This window comes from Mustela erminea, chromosome 2 (genome assembly GCF_009829155.1).
Source record: "Mustela erminea isolate mMusErm1 chromosome 2, mMusErm1.Pri, whole genome shotgun sequence".
Lineage (NCBI taxonomy): Eukaryota > Metazoa > Chordata > Mammalia > Carnivora > Mustelidae > Mustela > Mustela erminea.
In genome coordinates this window covers 21543125-21559455 of record NC_045615.1, presented here as the reverse complement: position 1 = coordinate 21559455, position 16331 = coordinate 21543125, and the positions used below count along the sequence as shown (strand labels likewise).

The window sequence follows — 16331 nt, the reverse complement described above, 5'->3', positions numbered from 1 at the left end:
TGGGTTACCGACTTGGAATTTTTCAAATGGAAGGATTGCGTAAAATATGAAATAGGGAATAGCAGTTTATTTCATGTGCTCATTCAAACCCAAATAAGAGATATCTGAAACACAATCCTATGTGCTGGTGACCAAGAGTCAGTCCTGAGGGAGCACTGCCATGGGTCTGCCACACAAAGATCAAAGTCCCCCCCGAGCACCACAGCAGAGGAATTACAGTCATGTTCTTTTTTCCATTCTTTTACTCACTTCTTTTTTCCCCTCTCGTGGTATTGTTCATCTAATCTCAAGCTTTTTATCATTACATTCCTTTCTTTTTTATACAAAGGGTAATGACCTATAGAGATGCTGAACCCTTGTCTAACCCTGTCCTAAATATCTTCCATAATAAATGTAAGACTTGAGCTTAACTTCTCAAGTGAACTTCTTTTTGAATAACTTTATATTTACGTGTTATCGTTAGAAGCCTCTAAGTTCAATGATTTAAATTTAAACAAACAAAAATCTTCAATTTTGCCTAAAAGATTAAACGAATTCAGGAAATAGCCTTCTTCCTCACTGTTTCCTAACACTTATCTCCTAAAACTCAGGTCTACCATAGACATCATTTCAAAAATCAAGTCTACTCCAATTGTGTTGCAACTTACCTAACAACTGACATGCAGCTACTACTTGGCACACTTTTGAAGACACAGATCCCACATAAATGTCCCCCTTTCTCCTAAGGTTTAACTCAATGACTGATCTCTCCAGGCAGAGTCTGCATCTGCCGTGTGTTAGATGCCCAGGAGCGCACGCTTCCCTTCTGTCACTGAGAGGAGCTTACCTCAAGTACTGTTTTAGGGCACTTGTTATTGTCTTCACTTCCCAATCTATGGAATTCTCCAGGTCCACCTCATTGCATGTTTTTACGTCTAGTGAACAAGCAAGCAAAACAAACAAACAAACAAAAAACCAATAATTAGAAACCAGAACATTCAACACCCCCCCGCCCCTGAATGGCTCACAAAGCTTCCACTTTTAAATGGCCAAACCACAAATAATTAATTCTGGGATTTCTTATGAAAACACACACAGTTTTTTCTGGGTTAAGCTGTGTTCTATTATTCGGTGGCTCAGTTGGTTGAGCAGCTGCCTTCGGCTCGGGTCATGATCCCGGCGTCCTGGGATCGAGTCCCGCACCGGGCTCACTGCTCAGCAGGGAGCCTGCTTCTCCCTCTGCCTCTGCCTGCCATTCTGTCTGCCTGTGCTCGCTCTCTCTTCCTCTCTCTCTCTCTCTGACAAATAAATAATTTTTTTTAAAAAAATCTTATTATTAGACACTCCTAAGCAACTTCAGATCTGTCGTGGAGATCAAAGGATCAGGACAAGATGGAGCTGAGAGAAGGGGAGGCCTGGAAGAGTGGGACATTTCAGGATCCCCAACTCAAAGCATACACAGCCATGATGACCGCGATGTGGACACTTATTACTATACTGAAGACAATACTCAGCAGCCGTGGCTTCGACTGTGTGGCACTGGCAGTGTCTATATATTTTACTGTGTCTCGGGTGGCATTACGGTCATCACACGTGTTATGACAAGGGAAACAGCACTGTTAACAGCAAAATGGCAACACGTCAGTGGGAAGAAAAGGACAATAAGTTTGGTCCCATGCTTCTAAGCTCTGGACTCAACATTATTACCTTTCTGCAGATTAGCGCATGAGCCACCAAAATAACAATACAATGATACGCCCAGTAAAACTCAACTTTCCCATGAACATCACAGTTAATACGCTCATCTAAGAAACACTTATCAGAAGCCTCTATGCAAAACTTCTGACATTCATTCTGAATGAAACCAGTTTTCTTTGTCCTAAAAGTGTTAATGATGTGCTTCTTCCAAATGCCCTTTCACATAGCTAAAAAAGTAGATAGAAAAAGATGTGGGGCTTAAACAAACAAACAAACAAATGGGAGGGGTAGGGAGGTAATAAAGTCTGAAAAGGAGAAAGTTAGCCGTAGTTGAAATAAAAGGAGAGAATGGTGCAAAAGGGAAAGGCCAGTACTCTGGATAGGGTAATACCTTTAATCCTTCTAAGGCTGGACTACTGCACCCGGCTGTTGGCTTGGCATGGCGGGGGTGGGGTGGGGTGGCATGTTATCACAAACCCGGGCTTAAATCCCGTCACCACCCCGAGTAGCTCTCTACATCACCCAAACCAAGTCAGTTCCAAACCTGTCTGAATTTCAGGTTTTTGTCTGCACCATGGAAATCAAGTAAACGCTCTCGCAGAACTCTGAAGAGCGGCAAAGCACATCAGGAATGTGTACAGACTCCCATAAATTGTTTAAATGAGTAGGCAATTACCACAGCTGAGTCACTAGAAGTATAAGCGTTCAGAGGTGGTTCCGACTCAAAGGGTAGCAAATGGGTTATGATGAGTGATATTAAACAATCAACAGAACTTGCCTGGTTTTCTACACTCCTATCATCCAAAGGAAAAAAATCAGACATTCCTGGAAGAGATTTTATTTCTCCCTCGCTCTGGAATGATGTTTCAACTAAGACCTAAGAAACGAGTTGTTTCAGGTTCCTTTTTTCCCGCCCTTACACTGTATTTGTCTATATAGAGGAGGAAACGTCTTGTTAGTTATTTCCTCCTGAAAGGCACTGAAAAGAAAAGCCTGTCAGAATGGGACCCCTGCGTTCAGGCAGACACGTCACTGATAAAGCTTGGGCTTGGGCAGGAGGAAGGATAGAAGGCGACTCAATGTTACTCTCAAACTTTCTGAAAACAAAGTAAAACCGGAAGTGATGATTCTTCCACAGCCATAACATCGTACATAGGAAGTCAATTACTCCAAAGTCTGGAGACTTTTTAAAGCACTTCAACAGTTCTTGATTACAGCGACTGACAGCAACGTGCAATAAACTACAACAATGGCAATTGACACTGATTACATTTTGATCAGTTCCTACAATTCAGAACTCATTTGTTACTGAGCTTGTCAGACAAGCTGCAGATACATTCAAGAAATCAAATTAAGCACCCTGATTAGAGGTGCAATCCTTTATAACTAGGACTAAATAATTCTGTTCTAAAGGCTTTGCCAACCAATTACTTCAGTAACTGAATATTCTCTCTCTCATTAAATCAATTATTTAAATCTCATTTTAACATACAAGTCAGATAACATTTTCAATCAACTTGCTACTGGAAAATCAGCATTTTAAAATCAGGAGGCTTCTAAAGGAAATCTTTTATTTTCATCTTTCTATCAAATAATCAGTCTATATTTTGAGGATAATATTCTTTCTATGGAAAAACAAGCCATCCTTTGAATTCACAGGATAAGAAGTAGCTGTCATATCAGAAGCTAATGACTACACAGTGCCCATGGTACTAATCCTCTATTAAATTTTCACTGTTTTCAAATAACTCAATCATCCCTAGCAGTTCTTTACAATCAGTGGAGGCACTGGGACCAGGTACATTTGCTAATAACTTATTTGGGATTCAAACTTACAAATGCACCTGAGTGTTCATATCAGAATATATGTTCTACTTTAAACAAGGAAGGAATTTTGCTTCCTTTCTGACCAAGGGACAACACCCTTAGGGATTAGTTAAAACTCTAACAAGCACAGATACAAATAGTTGACTTTTTATTTGGGCTAATGTTTCATAATTATGTAACCAGTGTTCTTTTTTTTGAAACTGGAAATTTTTGGCCCCACCTAAATACAAAGTGCTGACACCCTTCTGAATATTGACTTGGGCCCCACTTTAAAGTACTTGATGGAGCACGCTGATTGAATGAATTTTGAGGACATTCTTTATAATCAAAATCAGAATTTTTTTCACCTACATTACTTTTTTCCTCCAATCTATATAAAAAAGTTGTCCTACAAATAAACAAGGTAATATTTTATACAGTAAAACTTCTAAATTAGTTTTATTTCTTGTTTTCTATGCTTCTGTGTCTAAAGATAAAATCATCCAGCCTGTTTTGCAAGTTAAATTTAGAAATAACCACCAAATTCACCAACACACGTAAGCTACCACCACATTTTTCTCACCATTTCCCCACCCTGCTCTGATGTTTTCATTGTTCAGTGGGGAGGTGGGAAGAATACTGACAGTTCTAACCCATCTCAGTTCATACCTACCAATAGCTATTGTCATTAATCTGTTATATTCTCACCCCATTTACTAAAAATCCATGACTCACCCAAAGACACCTCATCTGATATTTCTCCCTTCCCTCCCCAAGTGCTCCAAGTTTCTATTTAAACAAACAACTTTTACAAAACTATGTCTGTGCATGCCCTCTGTTAGAGCAAAAGGGGAAGGAAAGAAAAACGCCTGGAAAGGGGATGAAGACAATTGTTCACTTGGGTTGTTTTTTGTTTTTTGTTTTTTTTAAACTTAAGGAGGTTGGTCCAGGAAATGTAGCAGACCTCTACCTTCTGCTCCCAGAATGGAAGACGACTGAGAAGACAAACAACACCCATCACCATGACCTGACCGGGAGGAGTGGAGATGACAGGCCTATTTAGAGGACTCTGTATGGTCCACTGTCATTAGGATTTCTGGTTGGCAGAGAAGAAGAGAGAAAAATGGGTGGAGGAAAAGGGGGTGTGGAGAGAAGATGGGAGAGGAAAAGAATGGAAAGAAACACTTCTTATTTTAATCTTAAATACAAGGAGTGAAAACACACCAAAAAACAAGACAGGTGAAGAAAGCATGCAAGATACTAAGCATGCATCCTTTCTTTAGAAATTATCACATTTACACAAGCATACTTATATACTTAAAACATTTCAAACAATATACAAATATGTTACATAGAAACTGGCAATAACAGAAAAACATCCAAGTAAATAATTAGCTCTCCAGAACTAAAGAAACCAAGTAAATGGAAGTTGTCAAAAAAATAGTAAACGTCTTGGAATTTTTCCTCAGATACTAAAAAATTAATTTCTTGTCTCTACAAAGAACAAAAGCATTACACAGAAATTGTACTTTGAAAAATTCAAATTTGAGATAAGCACTACCTAGAGAAATGGTAACCTAAAAAATAAATAATAATAACTGCCTAGTACCACAATGGGCAGTAAAATCATTAGAACTAACTCCTCTAGAGGGGAGGAATTATGAATGCATTTAAAAGAGCAAAGCTAAAACTCTGGTGAATTCATCCAATTTTTTTTTTCTCTTTAAGATACAGAGCCCTGGAACAACATAGGGAGGTGAGCAAAGATAGAAACAAAGAATGTCCAGGGGACAGGGTATACACAGATATGCAGAAACTCTAAAATCCCTTTTTGTGGAAGAGGTATAAATTACATGTTTTGAACACTTAGTGAATCAAGATAGATTTTTTTTCTTTTGATGGAAAGAGATCTCTTAAAGGAATTTTAAAATGGGATACAGTTAATAAGTCTATTCTGTTAAGAGCTTAAAGTTTGAGTTGGTAACAAAGCAACAAGAAAGTGGTATTAATCCTAATAAAAATGCAAGGTTTGTGACTGGCAGTTTTAAATTCATACTAGGAATTATCTATGGATTAAGTAAAAAAAAAAAATTCTACTCTGTAGGACCAACCCGCCCACCCCCACCCTCCTGCCCCCCATAAGGAGATAATAAGTCATTATCTTTCCCTCTCATCAATTCTTCAACTTCCTAAAGAATTACTTCTTGGGGGCGCCTGGGTGGCTCAGTGGGTTAAGCCGCTGCCTTCGGCTCAGGTCATGATCTCAAGGTCCTGGGATCGAGGCCCGCATCGGGCTCTCTGCTCAGCAGGGAGCCTGCTTCCTCCTCTCTCTCTGCCTGCCTCTCCATCTACTTGTGATTTCTCTCTGTCAAGTAAATAAATAAAATCTTAAAAAAAAAAAAAAAAAAAAAAAGAATTACTTCTTGGGAAAACACAGCATTTTCTTTGTGAGTAGCTGAAATCGGGTTGTATCACGCTTGTATCCCCGACTTCTCTGCTCTTGAGTCTCATGGAAAGTGAAAACCATTTTCCAGGTCATGAATTTTTGAGGGTTTAGGTATTTTAAAACACCTTGCCAGTTCAGGATTATCTTGAGACATTTCCCATGAGCAGAGGAAACTACCACCTTAGTTCAGGGATGCAGATCAAGTGGGATTTTATGAGATTAAGAACAACTTTTGAGACAGCTTAACACTTCAGCGTGACCACAGAGACACCCTTGTTTGAACTTCCCTTGAACATGAACAAGATAATAAAAATAATGCTAGGATCCTTGTGACCAATTTACTGCCAAAGTGTGCCTTTCAGCCAAAATATCCCCTTCTGATACCAACAGTCTTCCAATTCTAATCATTATTACACCATCTTGGAAATGAGAGAAGTGTTTCTAATTTTAAAATTAACTAAAAGCAGATGCTGGAGTCCCATTAAATTCTTCCAGCTGCTACTGAACCACTGGCAACCTGAGTCTATTTAATTTGGAGCTCACTAATGGTAAAAAGGAAAATCTGACTGCCAAAATTACACACCCAAGTTAAACCAGAGAGGCAGAAAATGAAAACAGCTCATGAAAGCGAATGTATTCTAAGACAGCTCTCCAACTGATGATGGGCAATTTTTCCTGCGGTTAATAGCTAAAAAAAGGTTATTGCTTATTAAATCTTTAATTCAAATACAGCCAAACAAGCAATCCTATCTGCAACATGTCAGTTGATTTGATTCATCTTGGTTTATGCTTCTGAAAACTGAGTCTTCCCTACAATGCTTTAAGATGCAGACAGGTTTAGATGCATTGACAGCATACCTAAGGGCATTGTTAATATTGATTAATTAAAGTGAGATATCAAGTTAATTAATATTTAGCAAGGTCAAAATGACAGATTGGTTTGACATGCAGGCCCTCAAGCCTGATGACTTATCATCACTCCTCAAGAGGCAGCCTGCTTTGGGGTGGGGAGAGAAGTGGGGCCCCTTATAGGTGGCACTGAAATGACAGCAGCGTGTAATGTAAAAGCGCTTTGTCATTCACGTAATGTCTGGGGTAATGAAATGAATTCACTTTCTGGCTTCCTCTAGCCTACGATGCCAAAGAACACTGTGTTATCAGCACAGATGGAGCAGGCATGGTTCTGGAGAAGAGCCTGGTGCAAACTACAAACAAGCCACTGTGAATACCAATGAATCCCGGAGAATCAGATCCTTGCTGTCAAGTGACAGTTTTGGAAGCAACATAAAAATGAGTGAGTCCCAGTGGTCTTGTCCAACCAAATGTACTGTCAAGACTCTGGACAGGCAATTTGGAAGCCCTGCAAATCGCAGAGGCCTGCCTGCTACTCTCCTCTGAGAAGCAAGAGCAAGAAGACCTTCAGCCATGAGCCTGCGTTCTTTTTCCACACCCCCCTCCCCATACCATTTCTTAATCAGTAAAGAGGGAGTAGATAATCTGTGCCGAGGGGAACACTTATCTACTTCTCTGCATCAGCTATCTCTGCTCAGGAGAAAGCTCATCCAGGCAGGACAAGAACAGAATGGATTCACAAGTATGCTGTACATTACTATGAAAAATTAAGTGGTGAAGTCAATGAACATAAATAAATAATGCATGGAAAATGATTAGAAAAGAGGCATACCCATCAACATACTGAGAAGTCTCTGGACCTTTGAACTCACCCCCACAACTCTGTACAATCCTTGGTCATTTATACCTATTGGGAGAGACAAAGTTGTTAGCAAAATACAAGACTGTCATAGTTTAAAAGCTGGCAACAAACAATTGCATTCAGAATCTTTGCTAACTCACATTAGCAGCATTCCTGTTGACTATAAAAATAACGGTTGACAAAAGCAAGTGTTTACCAACTTGTTTTAGCAGCTTGGTATTCATGAGTTATGGTTGGAAAATAATCTCATAAAAACAATGTTCCATGTGGACAAAATGTAATGAGTCAATGTTAATGAAAGAAGTTCCTTAAGTAGTACTCATGTGTACCAATGCATTCTGTAAAGATGCATTGTAACTTTCATGTCTATTATGTTTACTTATTCTGGACGTTTTTCTTGAGAAGTTTTAGCCTTTTAAGAATAGCACGGTGTTAATTAGTATACAGAAAGAAATCATTATCTGCATGATTCTTTAAGACCATGGAAATGCATTCAAAACTAAGGCAGAACTGTTTTTGTTTTTGTTTTTAAGAGCTGTTATATGCTCTGTCCAGAGAGGAGCTCTGAAACTTCGAAGGAACATTACTACAAAGTATACATTGGAATAAATCAAGTCACAGCATTCTCTGCAGAGCCAGGGGATACAAAGTATCTCTTTGCACAACAGACAAGAAGTACAGGCAAGAAAATGTACTGTCCGACATAATTTAGTATATTGAATACATGGCACATTTGGATTCTGATTTGAATAAACCAACTTGTAAAAGGGCATTTTTGAGGCAATTAGGAAAGTCTGAGTGACATGAAGATTAGCTCAGAAAATGTCCCCATTTTTTTAAGGTACATACCAAAAAGCGTGAAAGGAACCTATCTGAGATTTCCTTTAAGAGCAAAGAAGGGACAGATGAAGCCATTTTAGTAAACCTTTATAACTGTTGAGCCTGAGTACTAGGAATACAAGAGTTGACTGTACCACTCTCTACTGTTTTTATGCTTGAAACCTTGCATAATAAAATGACTTTCAAATAAACAAGACTTATCTTTATTTCTCAAAAGAATTACAGCTTGCTCCCTGTGTTTGCGGTCTGCACCACCAATGTTAACACTAACAAGAACACAACGGGCTGAAAGGAAGATGATGCCTCTTATCCTCCAAGTTTCCAAAACAAAACACCACCCAAAAGGCCATGGAATTTGCCCAAGCAAGCTTACTTTCTTTTTGCTCCCTGCATGGGTGATGAATAGAATACCAGACAGATTCTGGTATGGAAGGATTCCAGTGAAGGCTCAGTCACTCCTGAGCTCTGAGACCTCGGGCAAGACGAGAAACTTAGCTCTGAGTCTTGATAAGGTATCTGAGATCAAGGATAGCATCTTGCACCTTGTGTTACGGTGGGAGGATATTGTGACGATATTAACACACATACTGTCAGTTCTAACACACAGCACACATACACGCTTTTATTATTCCTTGTAAGAAAACAAGTCTTTATTTTCCTTTTTCTCTATTTTGCCTTTCATATATTTCTCCTTAATCATCTTTCAAGCTTCTCAAATGTCCTTCTTGTCTATTATAGGCAAAATTTTGCATCCCCCCAAATTCTATAACCCTCACTACCTCAGAATTTCACTGTTTGGAAATAAAGTCTTTAAAAGAGGTAATTAAGTTAAAATTAGGTCATTAGGGTAGATCCTAAACCAATAGGACCAATGTTCCTATAAGAAGTTGGGACATACACAGAGGAGAAGACGATGTGAAGACACAGGAAGAAGATAAATCATCCACAAACCAAGAAGAAGGGCCCTCAGAAGAAACCAACCCTGCTGACACATGGACCTCTGATTTCTAGCCCCAAGAATTCTGAGAAAATAAATGTCTACTGTTTAAGTCACCCAGTCTGTAGTACTTCACTACAGCAGTCCAAGCAAACATATACACCTTCTCTCTCAATTATCTCCAAAGAGCTCAAAAAACCAGAAGAGCAAAGGCTAGCCTTTCAGTCTACACATATCTGTTCTAAAGGTGCTTTGAAAGCTAAAGAATCAAAGCAGCAGAGAGGCATCTTCCTGATGGGGAGGCTCACAGACTCCAAGAGAGAGAGAAAAATTCAGGTCAACCCTGCCAGGAGTTGATAAAAAGGAAAGGAAATTGTCCAAAAACACAAAGCTCAGAGTTTGAGCCCACTACAAGAGAAAAGACTGGGCTTCATTCCTTCCTTCTCCTAGAGGCCAGAAGGCCATGTCCAGAGAGTTTAAAATACCAGAGGATTTGTTTCCTCAATACTCCTCTATTTAAGAAACCTAAAATAATTTGACCTCAGTGCCAGAAGCCAAAAGAGTAAGTCATATTCTGCAAACAAACGTGTGTCTTTGAGAAGGGCCTTAGATACATAGAGAAATGAAATAAGAATGTTACTTCAGCAATAATCATCACTCTGTGCTGGTAATTACTATCAGATAATTGATCAAGTTCAAATTCATCAACCTGAGAGAAGCTGAGTTAATTGCTAATGCATAATGAAAGGTGCAAGGGGGAATTGATGCAACTCAACACAGTTTCTACTTTTTTAAGGTGAAATTTAAATAAACCTTATATCAAAGCAGCTTGGAAACAGCCTGTAAAACACACACACACACACACACACACACACACACACACACACACACTCAAATCATATAGGATTTTGGTTTTTGTTACAATGTCCTGAAAAGCTCTGAACTAAGAAAATTGGAACATACTTTTTATCTATGAACACACACATCTTATAAAAGACAACAAATAAATACATTTGAAGAATAAAAACCAATCAATATGCCAAGTGCCATGAGTGAGTTTATCACACAGTCTCTCTGGCTTCTCTTCCACATTTTCCCCTTTCAGCCAAAGGAGTCACTATGTCAAATCGCCAAGTATTAGAATTTTGAAATTTTCTCTGCTTCCTCTTTGTCACTTTCCAAATTCAATAGGTCAGTGTGCACAATTTCTTCAAACTTCAGACTAATCTCTGCTCCTTCAACACAGTCTTGAATTTTATACACACACATTTATTAAGGCATCCTTGCAGGGAAGCACACATGACCATAATTCATTCTGAACATCATCAATTTTTTTGTTTTTCAAACAACTTTGATTATCTAAGTTCTCTTCCATCCTGTTTAGGAGTAAGCCATCAAAAAAAAAAAGAAAAAAAAAAGAATAAGCCATCAGATCAAGTCTCGATTCCAGAACAAGTAGGCAAGGCATAAACACATAAATACCAGCATGGGCCCTACCTCACCTACCCACATTTATCATGAACTCTTCACCTTCTCAGAGCAGACCCCAGATTATCACCCGGAGAAACTAAATTCATTACTTCCTGAGGTAGAGGGCTCATCTAACAGAAATGTTCTTCCCTTTCTCTTCACAAATTACTCATCTGTCAAGTATTTATTCATCAAATACGTACCAGGTGCTGTTCTAGCTGCCCAAGATTCAACAGTGAGCAAAATGAAGTCCCGCCTTTCCTACCATCAGCCAACAGTGATATTCCCTTTCTCTGAACGGGACTCATAATGAATTCCTCTTAACACCTGATTACATTTTAAACAAGCCCACAATCTCTTATTTGTAATTCCTAAAATAAAAATCTGAAGGCTTGACCTGATATCAGATTATTTATGTCTGTATTTTCCCCCACTCAGTGTAAATAGTCCTAATTAAGCATGTTAAAGGTAATTTCCACACACAACCCAACTGGAGATGTTATATACTGTCTACAATACCTTCCTAAAACACATCCAGCCTCATGATTTTCATACATGTGTTCTACCTTCACTTTCCAAATACATAGAGACATGGAAAGATACTAGGTCAATCTTGGTTTTTGTTTTTAATAGCTTTCATGGTGCCTTGCAGAGAATGGTTGAGTAAAGAAGAGACATGGCCAAGGTGATTTGACTTGAAATTAACTTGGAACTACTGAGATAGATTGGACTTCGTCTAAAACAGACACTGCAATTAGGAACTAAACACTTAAAATATCTAAGTTATTACAATCTTTTCAGGATATCAACATTCTCTGATGTCATTACTACAAGACTTTCTAACTTTGGACAAAAATTTGTCACCTGATCAAAATGTTATAGACCCTAAGTTTTTTTCTTTTAATAAATAAGATTGTTTCTGATCAGAACTAAAGAAAGGGTAAGTACTCTCCGTTACCATGATGAGCACCTGCTGACAGCTGTCCCTGGGCAAAATGGACAAGGTGAAATCGAATGTGTCTTCCTTCCCACACCTGTCTCCTCCAATCTCACACAGTCCTATCACTGAGCACCAGCCACATCTTTCTTGAGGAGAAAGTTAATAAGTGGAAATGAGTCAGATTTCATCATCATCTCTGCCCAACAGCTTTCCTCTCAGAGCCCAGATGATGCTGCCAGAACTAGAGTCTAGTCTAATCTATAAAACACCTGACAGAACTACCCAACACCAGGGGGCACACAGAGGCCATGGTAGGTGGGCTGGAGAAGCAAAAAAGTAAGATGCTCTGGGACAATAGAAGAATTAGATGCAGAAGGAAAAGAAACCCAAAGAAGGTGGATAAGTTCAGTTAAACAACAGAGGTGGGGGCAAAGGCTGGAGTGGCTGCAACTGGCAAATAAATGTATTGAGTAAGAAGAAAACAGGAAGTGGCATTTAGAGTAAAGGAAGCAGAAGACAGAAGACAGATAATTAAAATACGCATGCACACACAGAGGATAGGTCAACAAAGACCAGAATGAAAGGAAGGAGAAACGGGAAATAAGTGAGAAGATAACAGACTAGAAATTATATAACATTTAAACTCTTATTAATTTCATAAAACATTGTGTACTTACTGTATTTTAAGCACCAAGGTAGAATAAAGTGAAGACCAGGTAAAATTTAGAAGAGAACTAAAATTAAAGAGAGAGCAACTTGGGACCAACACAGCCATAAAGCCTTGTCTTTCCTTTCCCTTTCTGGCTTCAGGAGCAGATTCCACACCTGGTAACTCAAGATTCTTAATAACTTGCAGGATCCTCAGCACATGGTATACATTTAAAAAATGAACTGGATAAATTCATGGATAAACTGGATAAATGACTAAAAAATTGATGACTGGGGCACCTGGGTGGCTCAGTGGGTTAGAGCCTCTGCCTTCAGCTCAGGTCATGGTCTCAGGGTACTGGGATTGAGCCCCACATTGGCCTCTCTGCTTGGCAGAGAGCCTGCTTCCCTCCCCTCTCTCTCTGCCTACTTGTGATCTCTCTGTCAAATAAATAAATAATTTTTTTTAAATAAAAATAAATGACAAGTTGATGGTTGATCTATAAAGTGATAAGGACAAAAAATAAAAAGGGACAGAAAAGGTTATTTGTTAGTAGAAAAAGATGTAACAGTATAAAAAGAGTAAGACTCAAAGTGGAACTCTAAATACTTTTGATGATAATAGGCACAAAATTATTAAAAAGAATTTTCTAAGTGTATGATTCTACAGAAATAAATGACCATATGTTATGGGTCTATCAACTAACATTCATTCAGTTCTCATATAGTAACGAGCGGAGTGCTTGGCATGGAATGAGGGAATTGATCAATATTTGTGGAAGGACTGAGTCATTTATTTGCATTTGTGCTAGCTGACAACAGGGTCAATGACCTTAATAAAAGGTCATTAATATCCAGACTCACATTCACGGAATTTACATCAAAAGCCTGCCACATGCCATCATTAATAAAGCATACACACATGCATGCACACATGCACGCATAAATATAAATGTAGGTCTACATGTCCCCCAGTGCCACAAAGATGAATTCCCCTTTGGGTTACGTAATGAACAAACATATAATTGTATGCATATATAAATATTAATCATAGTTGGAAGTATGTTTTATAATTATATATAATAAATATTAACTAACCTTGAGAGACTCTTGAAAATAAAAGGAAAAAAGCACGGCAGGTGAAGTGACTAGGAAAAACTCGTGAGGAAATGACCCAGCAACAAGGCTAAGAATGATACGCTATAAAGGTGACCCCAAAATTAGCAAGGAGGAGGCTCATGAATAGTGCTTCAGGTCATCAGTGAGTTATAAAAAATTGATAATGTGTCCCTTACATCTATTTATAACTAATCCCCAATACACACTCTATTTACATGGCTGCACAAATCTAGTAAGTACTTTCCAGGCTATCCACATAACTGGGTTACATAAAAATAAACAGCTTCGTACACAAAGATGCCCTTCCAAGATACAGGACAATTCATAATACTTCAAGGTTCTGTCAAAAATACACATTTTATTAAATTATTTTTAAGTATAAGCAGGCAGAACCAAGAATCATCTGCTCTAGTCCACCAAAGGGACATACCATTCAACATCATCAATTTAAAAGAATGGATTTCTAGAATTCTAGAACTCTTAAACTTTGGAAGAATGATGCATGGTTTTTAACACGTCCAAAGAATTAAATACTACAAAAAGGGTAAGAAACAGATTTTAAGCCCTGAAAGAGAAGACTGACTAGAGCTGAGAAGAACATTTTAAGCTTTCTAGATCTCGGTTCCCTCATCCAAAAAAAATTAAAAAAAGCATAATCAGGAAACACAAGTGTGTTGAGCTTAAGTTTGTAAGATGAAAATTATTATGAGTTAAGGTTGCTGACGTCCTGGAAACTTCCAACTGTACCACTACCTCCATTGTACAACCTGGTAAGTTGCTCATTCTGTGTCTCAGATTCTTTATCTGAAAAATGAGGTTAATGGTGGCATGGGGTTGTCATGGAAATGAAAGGAGACAACATGTATAAAGCGTGTGCATGAGCCTCACATACCAACCACTCATCACAAGCGTTAGTTGAGCATAAAATTCAAAATCAGTATCAGAACAGCTAGGTACAAGCCACAATACATGTTGCCCTGCCTGAGGTGTGTCGTCCATATACCATAAAGCACAGGTTGAGAAGAGGGTCAAAGTTTATTCAGTATGCATGGGCTCATGGAAATATGAAATTCCTGTTCCCCGATCACATTTGGAATTTCTCCCTGATAGGACGATGATGTGGGCTGCAGACAGAGAAACATTACAGACAGACAGCCACTGTCTGTGGGGGACACGACTCCTGTGAAGTTGGGGTTTCACTCTCAGGGGCCTCCGCACACTGTTTTCAGATAAATCCACTTCTGCACTGCGTTGGATAGCCTCTCCACCAACAAGGACTTTGAGGAAAGGTATCGTGATTTCATTCACATGGTATTCCCATGCCTAAACTAACCCTGGACCGAGCTCAGAAACCCAACAGCTCAGCGCGCAAGGGCCACAGTGCCCACTGAGGCCTCCATTACAACATCCGCCTCCATTACTGCATCTCATCCCAGCAGAAGCCATGAGTATGGGCAAAGTGCAAGGCCAATATCTAATTCCAAGTCCAGACCAATATTTTTGGAAGCAATGATCACTTCAGGACTCTTCAGACACATACAGGCTTGACGCGAAGACTCATCCTTTCAAATCCAAGCCTCAAGTACGAAGGGTATTTGGTTTATGAGCTGCTACATTGATATGAGAGCCAGAACAGAATATACATTCCTAGTATTCCATGTGGCCAGGCTCATTTCTAGTTCCTAGCCCACGTGAGAAGCATTTTTGCTTCAGACAACCCCTAGACTTGCTGCTATTCCTTGAACAAACACCCAAACCGGTGGGCAGGGCACCTCCAGCAGGGCTGGGAAGAAACCACAAACTGACAGGAAGTTTCCTCTTTCATTAGTAATACTTGGGGTCCCGAACTCTCCCCACAGGTCTGACGTTTTGCTGTCCCAGATCTGACAGATCTAGCTACAGCTCATTCAATGTGTCCTTCCATGTCTCCTCACAGTGTAAGTCCTGGGGAAAGGAGTGTCTCACAGCCCCTGGGCCGCCTGGCAGAACTGGCCGCCCATCCTACCTTCCTCTCACCTTACTCTACTGCCACAGGAGAATTCTGTCTTCGAGGCAGGAGATGAAGATCCAGATCCCAGCTCTGCCACTTTCTAGTTGTGTGAACTATGACAGGTTGACCCTTAACGTATTCCAAGCCTCAGATCCTCATTTGCACTTGAGCCTAATAAACAAGCTCCATCTCCTCAACCACCTACTGAGTTTTGTAGGCATTGGGTGAGCTACGGTACATGAAATACTTGGAAAACAAAATGCCATTTATTATTAGGGCTTTAAATAGTGTCAGATGCAGATTCCACATTGATATTATGTCTTCCACTAAGAGACTTTCCAAGGTGCTGCAAGGATTCTCGGCAAAGGGGATAAATCTTTCTTGGGCTGATGGTGCCCCTTCAGAAGTCCATGATGGAGCTGGTAAGGAAACAAGAAGGCATCACTTTAGAATGGCTTCACCTCAAATCTGGATGAGCACTTCGGAGACTGACACTTAAACCTCCCTGCTCCCCTCTTCTGCTGTCTACGGTTTCAAACTTCCTCTATTCTTTAAAAATTTGTCTAGGGGCATCTGGGTGGCTGAGTCAGTTCAGCGTCTGCCTTCCACTCAGGTCATGATCTCAGGGTCCTGGGATTGAGCCCCGCATTGGGGTCTCTCCCTAGTGGGGAGCCTGCTTCTCCCTCTCCCTCTTCTGCTCCCCCTGCTTGTACTCTCTCACCATCTCTCTGTCAAATAAATAAA

At 39.5% G+C, this 16331-nt stretch overlaps 1 protein-coding gene across 1 annotated transcript in view; it reads right to left on the bottom strand.

Moving 5' to 3' along the window:
• ARHGAP10 (Rho GTPase activating protein 10) overlaps positions 1-16331 on the bottom strand; it is a 319494-nt gene that overhangs the window by 126907 nt on the left and 176256 nt on the right. Inside the window, exons 14-15 of the mRNA XM_032330629.1 lie at positions 7614-7688; positions 827-914 (exon numbers count right to left, since the gene is read on the bottom strand). Of these exons, the coding sequence (XP_032186520.1) occupies positions 827-914; positions 7614-7688 (163 nt within the window). The remainder of the gene's footprint in view (positions 1-826; positions 915-7613; positions 7689-16331) is intronic.